Below are 25,030 nucleotides of genomic sequence, written 5' to 3'. Positions count from 1 at the left end.
TGACATCTCTCAGTGGATTGGCACTGTGCACATCACATACTGCTTTAATTCAGTAATAAAAGTGTTTTCTTTTAATTCCCTTTTAAGTTTGTGGAGAGGTTTTCTTATTTGGAGACTCTTGACTTTTAATATTTTGGAAACACTTTCCAGAATTAAAATTATTCCATAAAATTCAATCCTTACAAGGAAACACTTTATATTGTTAAAGCTAGTACAGGAATGTGGTTACCTATTAAAATGAATAGAATTTGGCAGTAAACCCCAGCAATACATGGTTTGGATAAACCCACATTCTTAATTGTACAAAAAGATTTATTGGTCTATTGATAGCAGCTACTTTGGGAATTATTGTTTTCACTGCATCTGCCACCAGGGCTGGTGTAGCATTACACCAAATAGCTAATAAGTACTTCTTTCTCTAAATGCATCTCACATCTTTAGCACTGAAATGGATTCAGTGACCATGGGGCTCAGACACAAATGGGAACAAGATAATGCACTCTGGGTTGGACACATAAACTCCCTTTCTGCCTTCTCTTCTTGCCCAAATGCCAGGAAATGTGCAGTGAGTTTTACTGAATCCATGCCTCTCTAGAGACCTAACTCTGAAGCACTGAATTCAGAATCCAAAGTCTGTGTTTCCTCAGAAAGCATTAAAGCATGATCCAAAAAGGAATTTCTCTTCCTGTTTTGCTTCCCTCTATTTAAATCCAAAGAATAAAAAAGTTCAATCCAAACTAGACCTGGCCTCAACCTGGAATTCACAAGACAGGGACATACTTTGGATTGAGTATGTATTAAAAACTCAGGGGAGACATGTGCTGCAGTGTAAGAGATCAACATGGACTTGTAAGTTGACTTTTAAAGGACCTTTTTGGGGTGAGTGTAAACAATTTCTAGATCTTGTCTAGTGTTGTATTATAGTAGTGTGAGAAGAAAAGAAAGGCTGGCACTGCATCTAAAATTTTCTGTAAATTTTGGGACACTTACTACTAACCTTTTCTGGTATGAAGAGGATTACATCACACAATGTAAAGGCTTCTTCACAGTGCAACAAACCATACTTCTGAGCACATAGCACATGCTCAGTAGACATTGCATTATGGTTCACTTCACTTTGGAAATTAAGTATATGTTGTGATGAGTGTTGGGCAAAAGGCAGTATGTATGCTGTGCTTGCTGTCTCTACCTGAGTGCTACTAATAATGGATCTAGGTTGAGCAACATCAGCACTAAAAGGTGCCCTGACAAAGAACCCAATTAACCTACCCCTTCCACAACAGCAGATATTTCTTAGAATGAGGCCCACAGTACCACATGATTTATATTCACAGTGATGTTTCAGAGACAATTTTAAGGTAATTGCCTCTTATCCCAGGCTTTCAATTAGGATAACCTGGCTAGATTGAAGAAACACCATCATCTGCCTGCTGGGCTGGGTGGGAACATCCATGTGGTTTTAATTGTGCTCCAAATAATTCTAATTTGATACCAGGGTCAAGTATTAGCACTCCTGCATATATTCATGAAAATTGAGTTTAACCTTTGTTCTCAAGGGAAGTCACAGGTTCTGCTCTCTAAGGTTTGGTAGAGGCAGATCAGTGTGGCCCAGATTCCAATTCCTGTAGCAGAAACTATTGGCACCTGTAGCCGGAGAAGGTAACCAGAAGAAAAGACAGGAGAACCTCTCATTTTGGTCTCCCTGAATGAGCAGATCATAGCTGATTCTTTCCTGTGACCAAGAATAAGTGAGTGTAGTCCTTCTGCATTTTATGTTCCTCCTACTTGTGAGTGTTGTGGAAAAAGGAAAGAAATTGTGCTGACTCCATTAAGGGAAGTCTCAAGATTTAATTTTAATTGTTCCACACAATCTCATCTGCTAAGACATTTCAGAGTAGGAGAAGAGAAAGAAGAAATGGCTGGTTTTCAGGTACGTGTATCCCAGATTAGGGGTTGTGTCCACTATTTCTTCCAGAAAGCCTTGTAGAAGTTTAATTTTTTGAACTTGTAAACCTTTCCTTCTTTACTTTTGATGTTTATGCCTAATACGTTTTGTAACTACATTTTTTTTTCTTCTTATGGTAGTCAAGGTTCTCTGGGAAATCCTTCCTCCCTATGTAAGAGAGCCTGCTGTATATTCTCTCCCACAAGCTTGTTACTACAATAACCATGTTTCATAAGAAATATATGACATGTAATATTAAAAATGTTTCCATCGTGACAGGTCAAGATAGCATAGTGTGAATTTGTGAGATTCCCATTGGGAATAGGATAGAGTTTTTAGATTTGAGTGAGGAAAGGAAACAAGTACTCTCAAAGTTTGAACTGGATGCTTCATCATCTCTACGTAATATATTATTAGGAAAGTTCAGAAAGAAGAAAGCATTGATTGCCTAAGATAACCAGAAAATTATGCAAAAACTATAAAAGACTTGCTCCGTATGATGCTAAAGTGTTTACATACATTATTAAAGATAACAAAACATGGGAAGTATCTGTATCTGAAATTTGCATAAATCTGATGATTCTTCATGGTTACATATTGTTGGCCATCCATCCCAGCAGTGATTTTGTATCCTCCTCTTTGCAACAATGCCTAACACGAATTCATTCTGCTAAAGTTATGCTAATTTCATTCACTTGCTTAACATGCTTTCTGACAGATTCATCCAATATAAAGTTAATTGTTTTTTTGTTTATCATTAAGGGTCTTGTGGAGATTTACTTTCTGATGTGCATGAGCCATCACATTTAATCTAGAAGCTCTAATTTCTTCTTATAGCTTGCTTTGAAAACTGAGGGATATTATCTGTGTTCTGTTCAGATGAACTGAGATATATTCAAAGTCTACCACTTACTGGATATTGACAAAATACTCTCCTTAGGCAAGAAGCATTGTTATCAGTAGTTATATTATGTGAAATGCAGAGATTCAGACCCCACCCCAGATCGCCTGAATCAGAAGCTGTATTTTAACAAAATCTCCAGTTCCTTACTGTACTTGTAAAAATTATGTGATACCTTCTAACTCTCTATGATCCTGTATGTGAGAAATATGCACAATTTATTGATGTGATATAAATATAACACCCAAAAATTTATATTACTGTAGTAGGGCCCTTAATTTTGTATTAAATACTTTATCATCCATAGCAGAATCATATGCACACAGATTCATACATCTTTTTTGATCCTCATTCCAGCGGATAAGAGAATATGTTCAAGAATATCAATGTGCTAGAGAATATCTTATTGGATAATTCCAGTACTTCATGTGTCAGAAACAGTTCTCACAACTCATTTTCCTTGTAGTCAAGTGAATAACTCTCTCTATGGCCACTTGGGAAATATGTGTCTTTTTACAGGAGATGGTGACATTTCAGGACGTGGCTGTAGAATTCTCTCCAGAGGAGTGGGCAAGACTTGACAATGATCAGCGGAATTTGTATAGGGATGTGATGTTAGAGAACTATGGAAACCTGGTCTCCCTTGGTGAGGATCACTTATATACAGAATTTCTATTCCACATTAAGGCCATTCTTTTTTTATTAATAGTTTCTTAAAAGTTTCTACTTTACATGAATAAATTTTATTTTATTTTATTTATTTATATTTTAGCATGTTATGGGGATACAAGTGTTAAGGTCACTTATATTGCCCATGCCCCCCTCCCCCCTCAAATAAGAGCTTCAAACATGTCCAATCCCCAAACGTTGCACATCTTACACATTGTCGTTGTATATACCTATCCCCTCCTCCCCCCTCCCACCATCCCAACACCAGATAAATGTTACTCCTATATGTCCACTTAAGTGTTGATCCATTAATACCAATTTGCTGGTGAGTACATGTGGTGCTGGTTTTTCCATTCTTGAGATACTTCACTTAGTAGAATGGGTTCCAGCTGTATCCAGGAATATACGAGAGGTGCTATATCATCATTGTTTCTTAAAAGTGAGTAGTATTCCATGGTAGACATATACCTCATTTTATTAATCCATTCATGAATTGATGAGCACTTGGGTTGTTTCCATAGCTTCACAATTGTGAATTGTGCTGCTATAAACATTCGAGTGCAGATGTCTTTTCATAAAATGACTTTTGATCTTTTGGGTAGATGCTCAGTAATTGAATTGCTGGATCAAATGGTAGATCTACTTGTATCGCTTTGAGGTTTCTCCATATTGCTTTCCACAGAGGCCGAATCAGTTTGCAGTCCCACTAGCAGTGTTGGAGTGTTTCTATCTCCAAATCTATGCCAATATTTATTGTTAGGGGACTTTTTACTGGAAGGTCATTCTTACTGGAGATAAGTGATACTTCATTGCAGTATGTTCAACATCTCTGATCATCAGTGAAATGCAAATCATTTTATTCTTTCTGTATTTTTATTTTCTTATCTGTTCTATGTCTATTTTGTATAATATTAGAATCCAAGGTTCAGAATAACATGGCAGCATTTCAATTTCTCTACATTCTCAACATATGTATGTATGTATGTATGTGTATATATATTTACTTATTTAAAAGTTCTCAATGTAGTCAAAAAGTCCCCAAACAGCAAATGCTGGCATGGATGCAGAGACAGAAGAACACTCCTACACTGCTGGTGGGACTGCAAACTAGTTCAACCTCTGTGGAAAGCAACGTGAATGAATTTCATATCCATATTTTAAAGAAAATTTGAAGATTTTGGTGCATAACATGAGACATCTAATGATTTTATTTTATCTTGAACCTTTCCCTTTGTTGGGATTTCACACTAGATTAGTGGTTACTCTAGAAATCAGGGTATAAAATTGTTGTCTGCACCTTGGAGTAGAATTTCCAACTCTTATTTATTTGGTGCTAGTGGGAATTGGTGCTCTAGTCATAAATTAGATCAGTTTTTTATCATTCTACAGGGTCTGTGAGAAAGCAATATGTCGCAAAGAAATTTTCTAGATTCTTCACTAATGTTCTCTCTACTAAGGATAGTACTGCATTAGTAATTGGAAACTCTTCAGCAAGAGTCATGTGAAATTTCTGTAATGAAACAGGTCTTGCCAAGTCAAAGCCAGAGCTGATCACATGCCTGGAGCGAAGGATAGAACCCTGGATTATGAAGAAAGAGGAAACAACAGCTAAATATCCAGGTAGGTGAGATTCAGTGAAGCAGATTAACAAGTGTTAGAGAACCAAAACTCAAGGAGGAAGGCAGATATTAAAAAGTGGGTTTGAATATTCTGCTCTTTGGAAATGATTTTTAGAAGGACATCTTCTGTCCCACGCTCTTAAACTCTCTAAGAACTCTACCCATGCAGTGATCTTCCTCAGAATTCAGTGAGAGCCAAACTTCTTGTCATGGCTTATAAGGGAATACATTATCTATTAGCATTTCTATTGGTTAGGAGTTAAATGACTATCTGTGTATATTTTGAAGACCATGACATTAACCCATCTTTTGATAGCCTTTCACTCTCCTGCTCTTTCTGGAGTACAGTGGCTGATCATAGCTCACTGCAACCTCAAACCTATGGGCTCCAGAGATCCTACAACCTCTGTCTTCCAAGTAACTAGATCTATGGGCATGAGCTACCATTTTGTTATTATTATTTTCTTATAAAAATGGAGTCTCCTCGTGTTGCTAGGGCTGGTATCAAGATCCTGGCTTCCTTCTTGCTTGGTCTTCCAAAGTGCTGGGATTATAAGGGTGATCCTCCATGACCAAGTCCATCTTTTAAGTACCTTTTGATGCCTCATTTCTGAAATGTGTAAAGGGGAATAGTGAAGATGTTGGGATTTGTTTCTGGAATGCAAGAAACACTAGGGAAAGATATTTATATTTTCTGCATCATGATTTCCAATTCTACGTTTTCAGAGGCAATCCTACAGAAAGTCAGATTCACTAATTTTGTACAAATGCATATCCTCTTCCTAAATGTAAAAATATCTAATGTTATTTGACTTAAAATAATCTTTTTCTAGTATAAAATGAGAGTAAAATTTCAACTTTATTATACCCAAATACCCAAACTATAATATAGTTTATTTTCTCTGTTCACCTTATATAATTATAATTCTTTTTTTTTTTTTTTTTTTTTTTTTTTTTTTTTTTACTAGGTATATTTTCTATGATTTTAATTTTTTTTTTTTTTTATTTTGGCATATTATGGGGGTACAGATTTTAAGGTTTCAATAAATGCCCATTCCCCCCCTCCCCCCAAAAGCCTGAGTCTCCATCATGACCATCCCCCAGATGGTGCACATCTCACTCACTATGTATGTATATACCCGCCCCCCTCCCCCCTCCCACCTGCCCAATACCCTATTACTGTAGCACCTATGTGTCTACTTAGGTGCTACTCAGTTAATACCAGTTTGCTGGAGAATATATCTGGTGCTTGTTTTTCCATTCTTGGGATACTTCACTTAGTAGTATGGGTTCCAGCTCTAACCAGGAAAATATAAGGTGTGCTATATCACCATTGTTTCTTAGAGCTGAATAGTACTCCATGGTGTACATATACCACATTTTATTAATCCATTCTTTGATTGATGGGCACTTGGGCTGTTTCCACAGCCTTGCAATTATGAATTGTGCTGCTAAAAACATTCGAGTGCAGGTGTCTTTTTTGTAGAGTGTCACTGGATCATTTGGGTAGATGCCCAGCAATGGGATTGCTGGATCAAATGGTAGATTCACTTGTATCGCTTTAAGGTATCTCCATATTGCTTTCCACAGAGGTTGAACTAGTTTGCAGTCCCACCAGCAGTGTAGGAGTGTTCCTCTCTCTCCGCAACCACGCCAGCATTTATTGTTTGGAGATTTTTTGATAAAGGCCATTCTCACTGGGGTTAAGTGATATCTCATTGTGGTTTTGATTTGCATTTCCCTGATGATTAGAGATGTTGAGCATTTCTTCATATGTTTGTTGGCCATTCTTCTGTCTTCTTTAGGAAAATTTCTGTTCAAGTCCTTTGCCCACTTTTTAATGGGGTTATTTGATTTTTTCTTCCGAATTTTCGTGAGTTCTAAGTATATTCTAGTTATCAGTCCCTTATCGGATGCATAGGATGCAAAAATTTTCTCCCATTCTGTAGGCTGTCTGTTTACTTTCATGACTATTTCTTTGGCTGTGCAGAAGCTTTGTAGTTTGATCATGTCCCATTTATTTATTTTTGTTGCTGCTGTGATTGCCTTTGGGGACTTCTTCATAAACTCTTTGCCCAGGCCGATGTCTAGGAGAGTGTTTCCAACTTTTTCCTCTAGAGTTCTAATAGTTTCATATCTTAGGTTTAAGTCTGTTATCCAGCGTGAGTTGGTTTTTGTGAGAGGTGAAAGGTGTGGGTCCTGTTTTAGCCTTCTACAGGTGGCTATCCAGTTTTCCCAGCACCATTTATTGAAGAGGGATTCTTTTCCCCAGCGTATGTTTTTGTCTGCTTTGTCAAAGATGAGATGGCTATATGAGGATGGTTTTATATCAGGATTCTCACATCTGTTCCACTGGTCAATATTCCTGTTTTTGTGCCAATACCATATTGTTTTAATTACTACAGCTTTGTAGTATAGTTTGATATCTGGCATATTAATGCCTCCCATTTTGTTTTTGTTGCCTAGAATTGCTCTTGATATTCGGGGTCTTCTTTGGTTCCATACGAAGCGTAAAATTATTTTTTCTAGATCTGTGAAGAATGCTGATGGGATTTTAATAGGTATTGCATTGAATCTGTAGATCAGTTTGGGTAGTATAGACATTTTGATGATATTGAGTCTGCCAATCCACGAGCATGGTATGGATTTCCATCTGTTTACATCCTCTGCTATTTCCTTCCTCAGTGTTTCATAGTTCTCCCTGTAGAGGTCTTTTACCTCTTTGGTTAAATATATTCCTAGGTACTTTAGTTTCTTTGTTGCTATTGTGAAGGGAATTGAGTCTTTGATTTGGTTCTCAATTAGATTGTTGTTGGCGTATATGAATGCCTCTGATTTCTGTGTATTAATTTTGTATCCTGAGACTTTACTAAATTCATTGATCAGTTCCAGGAGTTTCTTGGTTGAATCCTTGGGGTTTTCTAGATACAATATCATATCATCAGCAAACAGTGAAAGTTTGATCTCTTCTGCCCCTATTTGGATACCTTTGATTCCATTTTCTTGTCTGATTGCTGTAGCCAAGACTTCCAGCACTATGTTGAACAGAAGTGGAGATAGTGGGCAGCCTTGTCTGGTTCCAGTTCTAAGTGGGAATGATTTCAATCTTTCCCCATTCAGTATGATGTTGGCTATGGGTCTGTCATATATGGCTTGTATCATTTTTAGGTATGTCCCTTCTATGCCTATTTTCTTAAGTGTTCGTATCATGAAAGGGTGTTGAATTTTGTCAAAAGCTTTTTCTGCATCTATTGAAAGGATCATGTGGTCTTTGTTTTTGCTTCTGTTTATGTGGTGAATTGCATTTATAGATTTACGTATGTTGAACCATCCCTGCATACCTGGGATGAAGCCCACTTGGTCGTGGTGGATTATTTTTTTGATAAGTGTCTGTATTCGGTTAGCTAAGATTTTGTTGAAAATTTTTGCATCTATATTCATTAGGGATATTGGTCTGTAGTTTTCTTTTTTTGTTGCATCTTTTCCTGGTTTTGGTATCAGAGTAATATTCGCTTCATAAAAGGTGTCGGGGAGGTTTCCGTTCTTCTCGATGTTGTGGAATAGTTTCTGCAAGATAGGTAGTAGTTCTTCTTTGTAAGTATGGTAAAATTCAGGTGTGAAGCCATCTGGACCGGGACTTTTCTTTTTAGGGAGATTTTTAATTGCTGTTTCTATTTCAGCTGTTGAGATTGGTCTGTTCAGGGAATCTATTTCTTCCTGGTTGAGCCTAGGGAGGCTGTGTGTTTCTAGAAATTTGTCCATTTCCTCCACATTTTCCAGTTTGTGTGCATAAAGATTTTTGTAGTATTCATAAATTGTATCTTGTATCTCTTTGGGATCAGTTGTGATATCTCCTTTTTTATTCCTGATGGAGCTTATTAGAGATTTCTCTTTTCTGCTTTTCGTTAGCTTAGCCAACGGCGTGTCAATCTTGTTTATTTTTTCAAAGAACCAACTTTTTGTTTTATTAATCTCCTGAATAGCTTTCCTGTTTTCAATTTCGTTTAGTTCTGATTTGATCTTGTTGATTTCACTTCTTCTGCTGGGTTTGGGGTTGGTCTGTTCTTCTTTTTCCAGCTCTTTGAGTCGTTTCATTAGATTGTCTATTTGTGATCTTCTTGCCTTTTGGTTATAGGCATTTATGGAGATAAACTTTCCTCTCAGAACTGCTTTAGCTGTGTCCCAGAGGAGTTGATAACTTGTCTCTCCATTGTCGTTTTCTTCATAGAAGTTTTTTATTTCCGTCTTGATTTCTTCATTTACGAAGTAATCATTTAGTAGGAGGTTGTTTAATTTCCACGTTTTTGTGTAGAAATGTGAGTTTCTGTTAGGGTTGATTTCTAGTTTTATTCCACTGTGATCTGAGAAGGTACATGGTATGATTTCTATTTTTTTAAATTTCTTGAGATTTTCTTTGTGTCCTAGGATATGGTCAATCTTAGAGAATGTCCCGTGAGCTGATGAGAAGAACGTATATTCAGTGGATTTTGGGTAGAATGTTCTGTAGATGTCTGTCAGACCCAATTGTTCTAGAGTTTTGTTTAAGTCCATTATTTCTTTATTAATTTTCTGTTTGGAGGATCTGTCTCGTGCCGTCAGTGGGGTGTTGAAATCCCCGGCGATTATGGAGTTGCTATTAATCCATTTGCTTAGCTCCAGTAAGGTTTGCTTTATGAATCTGGGTGCACCTAAGTTGGGTGCATATATATTTAAAATTGTTATCTCTTCTTGTTGGACTGTGCCCTTCACCATTATATAATGACCCTCTTTGTCTTTTACTACTTTTGTTGGCTTAAAAACTAAATCGTCTGAAATTAGAACTGCCACACCAGCCTTCTTTTGGCTTCTGTTTGCTTGGAATATTGATCTCCACCCTTTTATTTTTAGTCTATGTGCATCCTTGCAGGTTAAATGTGTTTCCTGAAGACAGCATATACTTGGCCTGTATTTTCTTATCCATTCAGCCAGCCTATGTCTCTTGAGTGGAGAGTTTAAGCCATTCACATTTATTGAGAGAACTGATAGGTAAGGTAGATTACTGATCATTCTGTTGGGTTGGATGTTGTTGCTATGATTTGTGTCTTGAGCCATTGTAATATCTGGCCTTTAATATCTTTGGGTTTTGGTTGTTTTTATATCCGTGGATTATTATTATGATGTTCCGTGCATAACGCTGTTTTAAGTACTTCTTGTAGGGCTGGTCTTGTCTTGGTGAATTCTCTGAGCCTTTGCTTGTCTGCGAATGTTTTTATTTCTCCTTCATATATGAAGCTTAGTTTTGCAGGGAATAATATTCTAGGCTGGGCATTGTTTTGTTTCAAAAGAGTGAGAATGGGGCCCCAGTCTCTCCTTGCTTGTAAAGTCTCATTAGAGAAGTCTGATGTTATTCGAATTGGCTTTCCCTTGTATGTCACTTGCTTCTTTTGTCTTACAGCTCTTAGAAGGGCCTCTTTAGTTGATACTTTGGTCAGTCTGATGACTGCATGACGTGACGTCTTCCTGTTTGCATTGAATCTCCCAGGGGTCCTCTGGGCTTCTTGAACTTGTATATCGAGATTTTGAGCAAGGCCTGGGAAATTTTCCTCTATTATATCTTCAAAAAGCTTGTCCAGCCCTTGAGTGTTGTCTTCCTCCCCTTCGGCTAAACCTATGACCCTCACGTTAGGTTTTTTCACATAATCCCACAGCTCTTGTAGACTTTGGTCTTTTCTCTTGTTTCTCTGCTGTATTTCTGTGACTGATTTATTTAATTGGAAGGTGTTATCTTCAAGCTCTGAGATTCTTTCTTCTGCTTGATCTACCCTGTTCTTGAGACTTTCCACAGTATTTTGTAGTTCTCTGAGTTGATTCTTCATCTCCAGGACTTCGGTTAAAGTTTTCTTCACTGTGTCAATCTCTTTGTTGAACCTTTGTTCCATTTCTTGGAGGTTTTTTGTGTTTTCTTGGTGTTGGTTATTGAGTTGTTGTTGCAGCTGGGTGAGTGTTCTTATGATCCACATATGAAATTCCTTTTCTGTCATATTGGTTGCCTGATTTTGGTCGGTGTCCGTTTCTAGGGGGCTGGTGCTCCTCCTTGGGGGTGTGTTTTCCGTTTGGTTCTTCATATTTCCTGAGTTCTTTCGCTGATTTCTTCCCATGTCGATCAGTTGTTGTTTCTTTCCTTAGGTTATTGTTTGGGTATTCACACACCTTGTTTAGTTTCTGAGGCGTTAGGTGGTGCCTGTGGGTGAAATTGGACCACTCCCTGTATATTGAGTCAGTGGGTGCCGTGGAAAGGCTGTGCAAGATGCTGTCCCTGTCAGTAGGTGACGTTTGCTTGGAGGAACAGGCTATGGTGTTGATTTTGAGTCCTGTTATCAGCTCTCGTTCTGGGCGGAGCTGGGTTGGGTAAGCCTGCCCTCAGGCCGTTAGCAGGGGTCAAAGTTCTGTTCTCTGCTGTCAGGGCGGGGCTGGAATGGTCCCGCTCAGCCAGAAAGTCTGGGTGTGGGGGTGGGGCTGTCTGAGACCCACAGTCTGCAGCAGGCCTCGCTTCTTTCTACCCTCCCCAACTCCGCAGCTACTCCTGAGCCTCTGCCAGCAGGCCAGACCACAAGCCACCAGGCCTCCCCGGACTGTGATGCCGGCGGGGAGGTTCCCTGCACAGGAACGCCACCTGGGTTGGGCGCACAGCCTCCTCCTGGGACGCCGTTCCGCCCGATCCGCCCCTGGAGGCACACAGACCTCAGTCGGCTGTTCACCTATAATCCTTCTGTGCCCCCGGCAATGCTAGCCCTCGGTGCAGGGGATCTGGTCTGCAGGTCCGACCTCTGGGTCCCAGAGTTCAAACTGTATTCCCACCAGGGAGAGGGTTTCCGGTCCTAATTCACCCACAGGGAGCCCAAGCTGGGTCTATGTCTCTCAGCCTCTGAGTCGGCACCGTTTTCCTGGGAACACGGTGCCAGCAGCACCTGGGAGGGCGGGCGGGGTCCCAAACGGGAAGGTCCCGTTCCCTGGAGGTGCCTCCGGCTGGTGGCTGTATTGTCTCTCTGGGCAGCCGCGGGTAGGGTCGGCGGAGGGGAGGAGGAGGCAATATGGCGCCTGCCGCGCGGCTCGGGTCTGTGCTCACGGAGGTGCCCGGAGGAAGTTGGGAACCTGGTGCCACGTCTGGTACAGGCTCACCGTTGGCAGGCGGCGGCGGTCTCTGGGCTTGTGTCCGCAGGTCTCTCCACCCGCTGGGGAGCCCACCAGCAGTCCCGAATGCAGGGGAGGGGAAACAGCGAATCCACCTACCCTTGCCGCTGGTCTCCGGGCTGCTCCGGTGGTCTCAGCCTCCAGTTCTCCTCCGCAGCCTCCTCCCGTGGAGTCTCCCGGGGTCTCAGGTACCCCTCCTTCCGGCCCTTGTCCGCTGTATGCTCGTCTTCTTGCTTCTTTCCTCTAGTTTCTGCTAGAATCGGTCTTTTCTGCAGAGACCCTCTGTCTGGCGGTGTTATTCGTCCGCCATCTTGCTCCGCCCCTATAATTCTTAAATACACTGTCTCATTCAGTGCTTCAAATAATTGAATATATTTATACTCCCAATTGATATATAATACTTTGATAACTTATGTTCTATAATTTCCTCCTATTTAGTAGCATCAGAAATGTGTCACTCATATGTGTGTGCGTGCATATATTTCTGTGTGTGGGGTGCTTAATGGGTGGAAGTCTCCACAAATAATATTTGTATAACTGCATAAATTTATTGTACACACTGTAGTGATCTGATGTGTGTATGAATGGTAAAACAATATAATTAAGGTAATAAACATATCCATCATGTCACATATTTATCATTTAATTATAGTGAGAACATTTATTAATAGTGAGTTCTATGGTCTTAAAAATTTTAAGCATATAAAACATTATTAATAACTCTAATCATGTTGCCATAGAATAGATCTCCAAGATCTATTCATCTTATAACTAAAAGATTTTACCCTTAAAATCTCTTCATTTTTCCTTACTCTACACCCTGGAAACCACTGTTGTACTCTTTACTTTTGTAAATTCAGCTTTAAAAGAATTATCCATAGCAGTATTTATCTTTCTGGGAATGGCTGATTTTACTTAGCATAATGCCTCCTATGTCCATCCATGTTGTTGAAATGGCAGGATATTTATCATTTTCATGGCTTAGTAATAGTATATGGTATGTGTTTGTACAGTCATTTTTTATTCTATTCATCAAAGGAGGCATTTAGTTTGTTTCCATTTTCTTGGCTAATGTGCATAATGCTGCAATATACATGGGGGTGCAGAATCTTCTTCAGATACTGATTTTACATGAATATACTCATAGGTAGAATTGGTGAATGATGAGGCAGTTGTATTATTTACATTTTTTAACAAATCTGTATGATGACACTATCCATTTATAATCAATAACAGTCTACAGGGATGGATTTCCTGCACACCCTTGTCCTCACTTATTATGTCTCTTGTTTTGGACATTAGCCATTTTAAAAGTCTACAAATGTGAAGAATGTGGCAAAGCCTTTACCCAGTGCACACACATTACTGAACATAAAAGAATTCATACAGGAGAGAAATCCTACAAATGTGAAGAATATGGCAAAGCCTTTAACCAGTGCACACACCTTACTCAACATAAAATAATACATAGTGGAGAGAAACCCTACAAATGTGAAGAATGTGGCAAAACCTTTACACGGTGCACACACCTTACTCGACATAAAAGAATCCATAGTGGAGAGAAACCCTACAAATGTGAAGAATGTGGCAAAGCCTTTTCCCAGTCCTCAATCCTTATTCAACATAAAAGAATACATACTGGAGAGAAACCCTACAAATGTGAAGAATGTGGCAAAACCTTTACACAGTGCCCACACCTTACTCGACATAAAAGAATCCATAATGGAGAGAAACCCTACAAATGTGAAGAATGTGGCAAAGCCTTTTCCCAGTCCTCAATCCTTATTCAACATAAAAGAATACATACTGGAGAGAAACCCTACAAATGTGAAGAATGTGGCAAAACCTTTACACGGTGCACAAACCTTACTCAACATAAAAGAATGCATAATGGAGAGAAACCCTACAAATGTGAAGAATGTGGTAAAGCCTTCACCCAGTGTACAAAACTTACTCTACATAAAAGAATTCATATGGGTGAGAAACGATACAAATGCGAGGAATGTGGCAAAGCCTTTACCTGGTCCACAAACCTTACTCAACATAAAAGAATTCATACAGGAGAGAAACCCTACAAATGTGAAGAATGTGGCAAAGCCTTTATCCATTCCTCAATCCTTACTCGACATAAAAGAATCCACACTGGAGAGAAACCCTACAAATGTGAGGAATGTGTCAAAGCCTTTACCCTGTGTACAAACCTTACTCGACATAAAAGGATTCATACTGGAGAGAAACCCTACAAATGTGAAGAATGTGGCAAAGCCTTTACTTGGTGCACACACCTTACTCAACATAAAAGAATTCATACTGGAGAGAAACCCTAGAAAAGTATAGAATCTGGCAAAGCCTTTATCCAGCTAAAAGGCCTCACTCTACATAAATGAATCCATAGAGCAGAGAAACCATACAAATGTGAGGAATGTGGCAAAGCATTTTCCCAGTGCTCACACCTTAATCTACATAAAAGAATTCCTATCACTGAAAAATTTTACGAATGTGAGATTTGTGGCAAAGTCTTTAATATTTGTTCACATCTTATTCAACATCAAAGAAATCATACTAGATAAAAGTTAGATAAATGTAATGAGTATGTAAGTGCTTTACCAATGTATTTGCCTTAAAATGCACAACAGTACTGAAACTTAAATATAGTGATGTAGACTGCTGACAATACCTTTAGTTATAACAGATCTTACCGGATATGGGAGAACTTACACTGAAAGGAATGCTCCAATATATTCTCAAATATTGTTCAACATCAGAAAAATATTAAAGAATAGAAACCTTACAAATATAATGAGTGTGAAAAAATATTTATGCAAAAGATATACCTTAGAGAACACAAAAACAGTTGATACTTAAAACTACTTTAATAAATTTCAGAATGCAATTAATCAAGAATCAAGTATAAACATATATCTGATGACTTGCAGTGCAATACACTAATGCACTAACACATTCACACATTTATTTAAACCAGGTTGTTCATTATAAAGAACTACCCAGTTAAAATAGTTAGTTGATTTATTTGTATGTTAGCTTTAAAACGAGAGAGATTTTCTGAGAGTTATAATTACATGTAAAATATACTTTCTTGTCAGTGTGGGGTGAAATTGTAATAAAGTATAATTTTGTTTTGCTATTTGTGACAAGCAAATACTGATATTATTCAACTTTAAATACAATCGATGGTATGCTTTCATTCTTAGCGTGCATGTGAATGTGTGTGGTTAATGATAGCTACATCACATTTATTAGAGGTCTTTCTATATTAGTAGGCATTATTCATGTACTTTTCTATGAAAAATTAAAAACACTGAAATGTAAGATTTACTAAATTGAGAGGTACTATGGAGTTTTCTTATAACAAACAGTATTTTAAGTGATGTATGATGTAGGTATACAGACTAATATTCTCCTCATTATAATCAGAATGAAAAAATTACAATATGAAAATAACTTGTTTTAATATTGGACATTACGATAATAAAATAGGCTGAAATTCGGAATGTTTTTAGATTGCATGTGAACTTAATTTGTTTCATTAAATTAAAAATATTTCTAATATGTCAAACATGTTGTAGATAGAATGAAGTGTTATTTTGCACCAACATTAATCTATCCCGTGTTACTCAAAGTTGGAGGTAATGGATTGTAAAAATGTACTTTTGGGTTACACAGTACAAAGACATCATTTGTGATCCTTTTTATTAGTTGCTCTACTTTGAAGAATATTGTTCCCAAAGCTTTTTTAATTATATTTATAATTATCTTGTTGCTGTAATGCTTATAATAAAGATTTTGCACTTAATGAAAAGCCATACATTCCTGAACATGGAATGACTAGTTGTTACATTTTATCCTACATTTTTCTTTCAACATGCAACCTGCCTGTCCAGTGAAACAGAAATAAGCATAATTTTTATTTACATTGAATCAAATATACAAATACATCACAGTTAAGTTGAACTATAGTTGTAGTATATTTACAGAGTAAGTAATTATGTTTGTATGACTGTGGATGTGTACTTATTTGGAACAGAAAAGAAGAAATATTAGACAAAATGGGTAATTTCAAAAGCATTGAAAATTTACTAGCAAACTAGAAACTTCAAAGATTCTGAAAGAAAATATTTTGTTTCCTTTATATTAAATTAATTGTTTAAAATCGTAAAGCTTCTGAATCAAAACCTGCCTATACCAATCCCCTGTTCTTACATGCTTGTTACCCATGCTAGGCCTACTATATTATTATTTCAAAGCTCGTTTAATATTGTTTATATGACCTGATCTGCAATTACAACAATGATTGTTATAAAACTTAATGGTGCTCATAAAATTACCTGAAGGTATGAGTAAATTCACAGTGTATTAATTTAATTTTACTTAGTACATTCCATATTGTAATCTTGAGGAATGTAATTTGATCATGGACACAAAGGTTTATTTTAGGGTTCTCCACTGTGTTCTTTCATCTCATTATTTGTTTTTGTGCCAGGACCATGTTGCTTTTATTCCTATAGATTTGTTTTCAAATCAAGAAGTGCAATGTCTGTGTTTGTATTTTCTAAAACCGTCTCAGTATTTATTGTTCCAACACACTTTAGAATTTATTTTTATATACCTCCAAAACAAGTATTAATGGAATATTATAGACATTGCATTAAATTTGTATATTACTGTGGATAGTATTGACATCTTAACAATTTTAAATTATCTGACCATTGAGCATGAATAACTTGAAGAGTGTATTTAATTTTGACATATTTTTCTATTAGCCAGTTTATGTTTTGCTTTTGATTTCTAGTTCCACTTTATTTTTGTCACAAAATATATGTTGTATATTTTTAGTCTTCTTCAATTTGATAAGACTTAAGTGTCCTAATAGCATTTGCCATGTATGATTGAAACTATTGTGTATTCTGCCTCTGTGGACTGAAGAGCTCTGAAAATGTCTTTTACATCTAAATGGTCTATAATGATTTTCTCATTATCTGTTTTCTTATTGATCTTCTATCAAATCTTTGTACTTATTATTGAAAGTGAGATCTTGCAGTCTCCTATACCTATGTCTGATAGGGTTTTCCGAACATCTTCTTCTAGGATTCTTAAGGTTGCATGCCTTAGGTTTAAATCTGTTGTCCATCTTGAGTGGATATTTTGTGAGAGGTGAGAGGTAGGAAACCTGATTCAATCTTGTCCATGTAGCTATCCAGTTTTCCCAGAACCATTTATTGAAGAAAGAGTATTTTCGTCATTGCATATTTTTGTCTGCTTTATCAAAGATGAGGTTACCGTACACAGATGGTTTCATCCCTCAGTTGTATTCCAAATATTGATGATTCTGTTCTTGTGCCAGTGCCAGGCTGATTTAACTATTATTGCTTTATAGTACATCTTGATGTCAGGAAGACTGATGCCTCCAAGTTTGTTCTTTTTACTAAAGATTCTTTGGCTATAGAAGGTTTTTCTGGTTCCATAGAAAGTGAAGAATTATTTTTTCTAGATTAGTAAACCACGATGGTGGTACTTTGATGAGGATTGCATTAATTCTGTAGATCACTTTAGGTAATATTGACATTTTAACAATATTGATTCTACAATTCCTGAACAAGGTAGATTTTTCCATCTGTTTACATGTTCTACAATTTCCTTCTTTAGTGTCTCACAGTTCTCCTTATATAAGTCTTTCATATCTTTCATTAAATATACTCCTAGATACTTAATTTCCTTTGGGGCTATAGTAAAAGGTATTGTGCTTTTGATTTGAGTTTCTGCTTGATGGTTCTTCACATATATGAATGCTTCTGATTTGTATATATTGATTTTGTAACCTGAAACTTTTCCAAATTTATTTATCAAATCCCGGAGTCTCTTGGATGAATACATGGGGTTGCCTGGGTATAATGTATCATTGGTGAAGAGCAATAGTTTGATCTCATCTGCTCCCATTTGGATGCCCTTAATACCCCACTCTTGCCTGATTGCTATGGCTAGGACTTTGAGCACTATGTTCAATAGAAGAGGAGATAGTCAACATCCTTGTCTAGTTCCTGTTCAAAGAGGGAATGGTTTCAATTTTTCCCCATTCAGAATTATATTGGCAATGGGTTTGTCATAAATGGACTTGATCAATTTGAGGTATGAGAAGCCTATGTCTATTTTGTTAAGAGTATTTATCACAAAGGCGTGTTGGACTTTGTCACATATACTCCAAAGAGCATAAGACATTCTGTTATAAAGACATCTGCACTTGAATGTTTATGGTAGCACAATTCACTATTGTAAGTATATGGAAACAACCCAAGTGCCCATCAATTCATGAGTGAATAATTAAACTTTGGTATATATTTACAATGGGATATTACTCAATTCTAGGAAACGACAGAGAGCTAGAACCGCTTATACTATCCTGGATTAAGCTTAAGCCCATTATCCCAAGTGAGTTGACAAAAGATTAGGAAAATGGGTTCCACATGTACTTGCCATCAAAATGGTACTGACTGATAAATATTATGGTGCTCAAATTGTGATAGTGTTTACCAGGGATTCGGGGGGGGGGTGGACCCACCTCTTAGGGATGTGGTTAGCATTTTGAAGGGCATACCTCTAACTCCTTCTAGGGAGAGGCAAAGATATAACATGTAAGAAAAAAGTAAAAAAAAAAATGAAATATTTATTGGGTGTGAGGCAGGAGGGAGGAGAGGATGAGTGTGTACTTACATCATAAGTGCAACGCACACCACCGGGAGGTTGGAAGTGCTAGAAGGTCTGACTCGGCAGGGAGTGGGAGGTAAAGGCAATGTATCTAACCTTAACAATATTTGTATCCCAATAATATGATGAAATTAAAAAAAAAAAAAACTAAGACACGCAAAAAATCAAATTCCCCTGGTCTTTAAAAAAATAATCTATTATGAATAAGTTGGTTTCATTCCAGAGATGTAGGCATGATTGAACGTAGGAAAATCTATAAATGTAACTATATACATAAAGGGGAAGTAAAAACAAAGACCATATGATCCTCTCAGAGACACAGAAAAAGAATTTGACAAAATCAGGCCTCTTTTGTGTAAGAATGCTTAACAAGATGGGCATTGAGGGGACTTACTTCAAAATGATAAAATTTTTATATCACAAACCCACAGTCAATCTCACACTGAACAGGGAAAAATTGAAAGCATTCCTGCTTATAAACAGATAATATATCCCTCTAAGTTCTTTTCAACATAGTACTGGAAATCTTAGCCAGATCATCTGGCAAGAGAAGGAAATTAAGGGAATCTTGATCAGAATAGAAAAGGTCAAACCATCACTCTTTACAGATTAATGATCTTAGCAACACCAAAGATTCTGCCAAAAGCTACTGGAGTTGATAAATAAGTTCAGCAAACTCTCAGCTTACAAAATCAATGTACACACAGATCAGTAACTTTCACATAGGTCAACAGCTGTGAAACTGAGAACCAAATCAAAGATGCATACCTTTGATAATTGTAACAAAGTAAATGAAATACATAGGAATATATTTACTAAGGATGAGAAGGACTTCTACAGGGAGAATTACAAAACACTGAGGAAGGAAATAGAAGAGAATAGAAACATACGGAAAGGAATTCCATGGTCATAGATAGGCAGAATCAACATTGTTAAAATGTATATACTACCCAAAGTAATCTACAGATTCAATACAATCCGTGTTAAAATAATAACATCATTTTTTTCAGATTTAGTAAAAGTAATTCTATAATTCATAGAACAGAGAAGACACAATAAAACAAAAACAACATTAAGGGAAATGAACAAATTAAGAGGCATCCGTTTACCAGACTTTAAGCTGTAGTAAAGACTATCATAACCAAAACAACATGGCACTGTCAAAGAACAGGACATAGAACAAAGGAACAGAACTGAGATCCCAGACATAAAACCATTCTCATATCACCATGTAATAGAAGACAAGAATGTGTATTGGGGAAAGGAATCCCTTTTGAATCAATGGTTCAGTGAAAATTGGATAGCCACATGTAGAAGAGTGAAACAGGATCCACACCTCTTATTTCTCACAAAAATCAACTCACAATGGATGAAAGACTTAATCCTATGGCAGGAAACCATAAGAATTCTAGAAGAAAATGTTGAAAATATTTTTACATACTTCAGCCTAGACAAAGAATTTATGAAGAATACCCCAAAGCAATCACATCACCAACAAAAATAAATAAATCAGGACTCCTCAAACTAAAAAGCTTCTACACAGCCATTAAAAGTATAACTAGAGCAAACAGACAACCTAGAGTATGGGAGAAAATATTTGCATGCTATATATCCAATAAATTGCTAATAACTAGAATGTATACATAAATCAAGAAAATCAGGAAGATAAAATCAAATAACCTGATTAAAAGTGTGCCAATATATGAACAGAAAGTTTTAAAAAGGACATGTACAATGGCCAAGATGCATATGAAAAAGTGTGAACATTTCTAATGAACAGGGAAGTGCAAATGAAAACCAAAGTGAGATATCCCTTACTCCAGTGGAGATGGCTTTTATTAATTAGCCCAAAGTAAGTGTAGGTGTGGATGTAGACAGGTAGGAACTAGTGGGACTGTAGACAGGTACAATCTCTCTGGAAAGTTATATGGAGACACATGGAAGTACTAAATTTAGAACTACCATTTAATCCAGAAATCGTACTACTTGGTATCTAACCAATGTAAAAACGTCATCCTATAATAAATACATCAGCACTTGAATGTTTATAAGATCCAAATTTACAATTGCAAAGAGGTAGACACAACCTAGGTACTTATAAATACAATCATATAAATATATCTATAAATACATATAAAAGGTGATCTATGTATACCATGCAGTACTACTGAGCCTCAAATTCAGTGGCTAAATAACACCCTTTGTATTATCCTTGATTGTTCTAGAGGCCATTCTTTGAAGTAAACTATCACAAGAATGGAAAAACAAACACCACAAATAGTCACTATCAAATTGTCACTAATGGATCAACACATATGTGAACAAGTGGAAGTAAAATTCAGTGGGTATTGGGCAGTTGGAAGGAGGTGGAGGTGTTGGGAAAATTAACTCCTAATGGGTGTGGTGCATACGATTTGTGGATGGGCACAGTTGTAGCTTTGATCAGTTGGTGCAAAAGCAATATACGTAATCTAAATGATTTACTCTCATAATATTTTGAAATGAAAAAAAAATGTTGTAATCTGTAAGAAAGTTTTGAAAAGATCACTGCGTATCTCTTTAAGATATTAATTTTATATTAATTATTGTAAAATCACAAAAGTAGCAATCTTAATTACCTTTAGTTATTCACATCAGTCATGTTAGCTATATTTACAACATCATGCAATATATGTGTAGAATGTATGTATGAAGTAAAACTAAAATTCAGTACACCTGGGAAAAGTACCCATTTTGTCAATTGCCTAACTACTGACAAAAAGCATTATGTTTTCTGTTCCTAGGAGCATAACAGCTTAGAAATATCCTATAAATATAATAAAAATACATCTGACTTATTGTGACTGACATTTCATTAAGCATAAAGTCATCAAGGTTTACCTATACTGTGGATGTTATCAGAGAATCTGTTTTATTAAGCTGAGAAATCATCCATTATTTCTACATTTCAAATTGTATTTATCTGTTCATTTGGCAAAGGCAGTTTATGTTGCTTTCATCTACAGACTTTTGTAAACGATGGTGAAATAAATATGCATATGAAGATAACTATTTATTTTACAATATATGCAAGAGTTTGTGTTTCTTTCTCATTCATTGGTCCAGATGTCTGTCTTTCTGCCATTAGATAACTTCATTGACTAATATATCTTTTTTTTTTCTATTTTTATTTCAGCATATCATGGGGGTAGAAATGTTTAGGTTAAGTGTGTTGCCTTCACCCCCGGAGTCAGAGTTTTAAGTGTGTCCATGCCCTGATGGTACACATCACATTCATTATGTTTGTATATCCCCAACCCCTCCTCCCCCTTCCACCTGCCCGACATGCGATGAATGTTATTCCTATATGTTTACTTAGGTGTTGATCAGTGAAACCAATTTGCTGGTCAGTACATGTGGTGCTTATTTTTCCATTCTTGGGATATTTCACTTAGGATAATGGGGTTCAGCACTATCCAGGATATTACAAGAGGTGCTATACCATTGTTATTTCTTATAGCTGAATAGTACTCCAAAGTATACATTTTTAATGTTTTAAAATGGGTAAGCATGGGACCTATAGCATTGCTTCTCTTTGTGATGACTGCTCACATCTTTGTGGTCTCTTGAGATTTCATATTAGTTTTGGGTTTGCTATTTCTGTTTTTGAAAAAATGAAATTGAGAATTTGAAAGGAATTGTATTTAATCAGTAGATCACTTTGGACATCTTCACAACATTAGGTCTTCTTCCCTTGAACAAGAAAGTGTTCAAGAGTGTGTTGTTTATTTTCCTATGCTTTTGAATTTCTCTGTGTTTTTTGTGTCACTTATCTACAGTTTCATTTCATTCTGATCAGAAATTGTGTAAAATTTCAATTTTCAAAAATTGGTTAAGACATGTTTTGTGTCTGAACAGGTAGATTTTGTAGGAAGAATTTTTATGAGCTATCAAGAATATTGTATATTCTGTTATTATTTAGCAGAGTGTTCTCTATATATGTGTGAGGTCTTGTTGCTCTCTAGTGTTTTCAAATCTTCTGTTTTCTTACTAGTAATTTGACTGTCTTTATTAGTATTGAAAGTGGAATACCATGCTATCCTATTATTTTTATGTCCATTTCTTCCTTCAATTGTGTCAATGCTTTTTATATATTTGAGAACATTTATGCGAGAAATAGATAGATATCAGATATATCTATTATATTTAAAGGGTTCACAATGAATGGCCTCTTTTTATATTAAATGTCCTTGTTTATCTCGTGTGGCAGTTTTGACTTAAAGTATATTTTATAAACTATAACATTTTGCGCTTCAAAAGTCATGTGCCTAATATAATTTTGAACTCCACTGTTCTTGTATGCTGAGCATTTTCATGGTATGTCTTGTTATTTCCTGTCACTTTTTGTCTATTGCTTTCACCAGGTATGAAGTCAAGTCTCTTTAGAGAGAATAGAGTTGGACTTTTTAATTTCTTTATTTAACTGTGTCTTCTGAGTAGAAATACTAGTACATAAATATTTGCATAATTGTCTAAAAGGGACGGATTCAAAATAGCCTTAATATTAATTGTTTATTTAACTTCTGTCACTATTTAGTCTTTCTTTCCACTCCTTTTCTCCTCATTCCACCTCACTGATTTTTAGTGATATATTTTGTTTCTGTGGCCACCTTCATTTGTGTATTGCTTTAAACATTTTTCTGGTGTTCACTGTGAGAATTACCTAAAATCTTTTGAAGTTGCAACTTATGTTAAACTCGTGACAACTTAACTTCAATTGTACATAAAAATTCATAATATTTATATCTGCCCTCAACTTCATGATATAGATGTCAGTAATTATGTCTCTTTACATTATGTCAATTAACATGTGGGAATGATCATTTTTACTTTGTCGTTCAAATTTGATAGCATAATTAAATGTTTTTGCACCATCAATATAATACTGCAGAATTTTATTTTTGATATGTGCATATCTTTCCCAGAATGTTATGTAATTGTCTTGGAAGATAGAAACCAGACATTCAAAGGCCATCAAAAACCAGATGTATGGACACATGTGCCATTGGTTTGAGTCTCTTTTGAAAGGAAATCCAGGAAATGGAATTTTACTGCTAAAGTGAGAACTCTGTATCAGTGGGGAGGAAGAGTTTTGCTGGGTAAATATAACAAATGTTCCTTCCCCTTCCATATGGTTCTTGGTGTCATACTCATCTGGGGTGCCATGAAATATTATCACTTATGACTTCTCAATGAATCATGTTTGCAAATATATTTTGAATGCCATACATCTATGATGGAAGTAAGACTATGGTATTCTATTGCACTTTCTTGCTAATGTGCTTGTTATAGTTTTGTATATTAAAATTATGAAGTATATTTACCTAAGTATAACTAGTGAGATACTTTGTTATTTTCATTTCTTTCAGAACTCTCTTCCCATTGCACTGAAGACCCAATGCCAGAGCAGGGCATAAAACATTCATTCCAGATATCAATAATAAGACTATACGGAAGCTGTGACCAGGAAAATGTACTTTTAAGAAAAGACTGGGAGTGTGTTGATGAGTGTAAGAGGCAGAAAGTAGGTTATGATAGTCTTATCCAATGTTTGTCAGGTAACAATAGGAAAATCTTGAAAGGTTATAAATGTATAAAAATGTTTAGCAAGTCCTCAAATCTAAATAAGCCTAAGATAAGACATACTGGAGAGAAAAGTTTCAAACATAATGAATGTGGCAAACCTTTTATGCACAGCTCAAAAGTTCTTGGACATAGGAAATTTCACACTATAGACAAACCCTCCAAGTGTGAAGAATGTGGAAAACCCTTTAACTGCTACACAAATCTCACTATACATAGGAGAATTCACACAGGAGAGAAACCCTACAAATGTGAAGAATGTAGCAAAGCTTTTACCCATTGCTCAATCGTTACTCAACATAAAAGAATTCATAATGGAGAGAACACATACAAATGTGAAGAATGTGGCAAAGCCTTTACCCAGAGCACACACCTTACTCAACA

The 25,030-nt window shown here is 36.4% G+C and overlaps 1 protein-coding gene across 1 annotated transcript in view; it reads left to right on the top strand.

Annotated features, from left to right (window-relative positions):
* Positions 1–3,458: 3,458 nt before the first annotated feature.
* The window catches only part of LOC142865701 (uncharacterized), a 97,055-nt gene continuing 75,483 nt past the window's right edge, over positions 3,459–25,030 (top strand). Inside the window, exons 1-2 of the mRNA XM_075998897.1 lie at positions 3,459–3,492; positions 5,040–5,079. Coding sequence (XP_075855012.1) covers positions 3,459–3,492; positions 5,040–5,079 — 74 coding nt within the window. The remainder of the gene's footprint in view (positions 3,493–5,039; positions 5,080–25,030) is intronic.

Source organism: Microcebus murinus, chromosome 31, assembly GCF_040939455.1.
Source record: "Microcebus murinus isolate Inina chromosome 31, M.murinus_Inina_mat1.0, whole genome shotgun sequence".
Lineage (NCBI taxonomy): Eukaryota > Metazoa > Chordata > Mammalia > Primates > Cheirogaleidae > Microcebus > Microcebus murinus.
The sequence above is the reverse complement of the archived record's forward strand: the minus strand, read 5'-3'. Positions and strand labels throughout refer to the sequence as shown.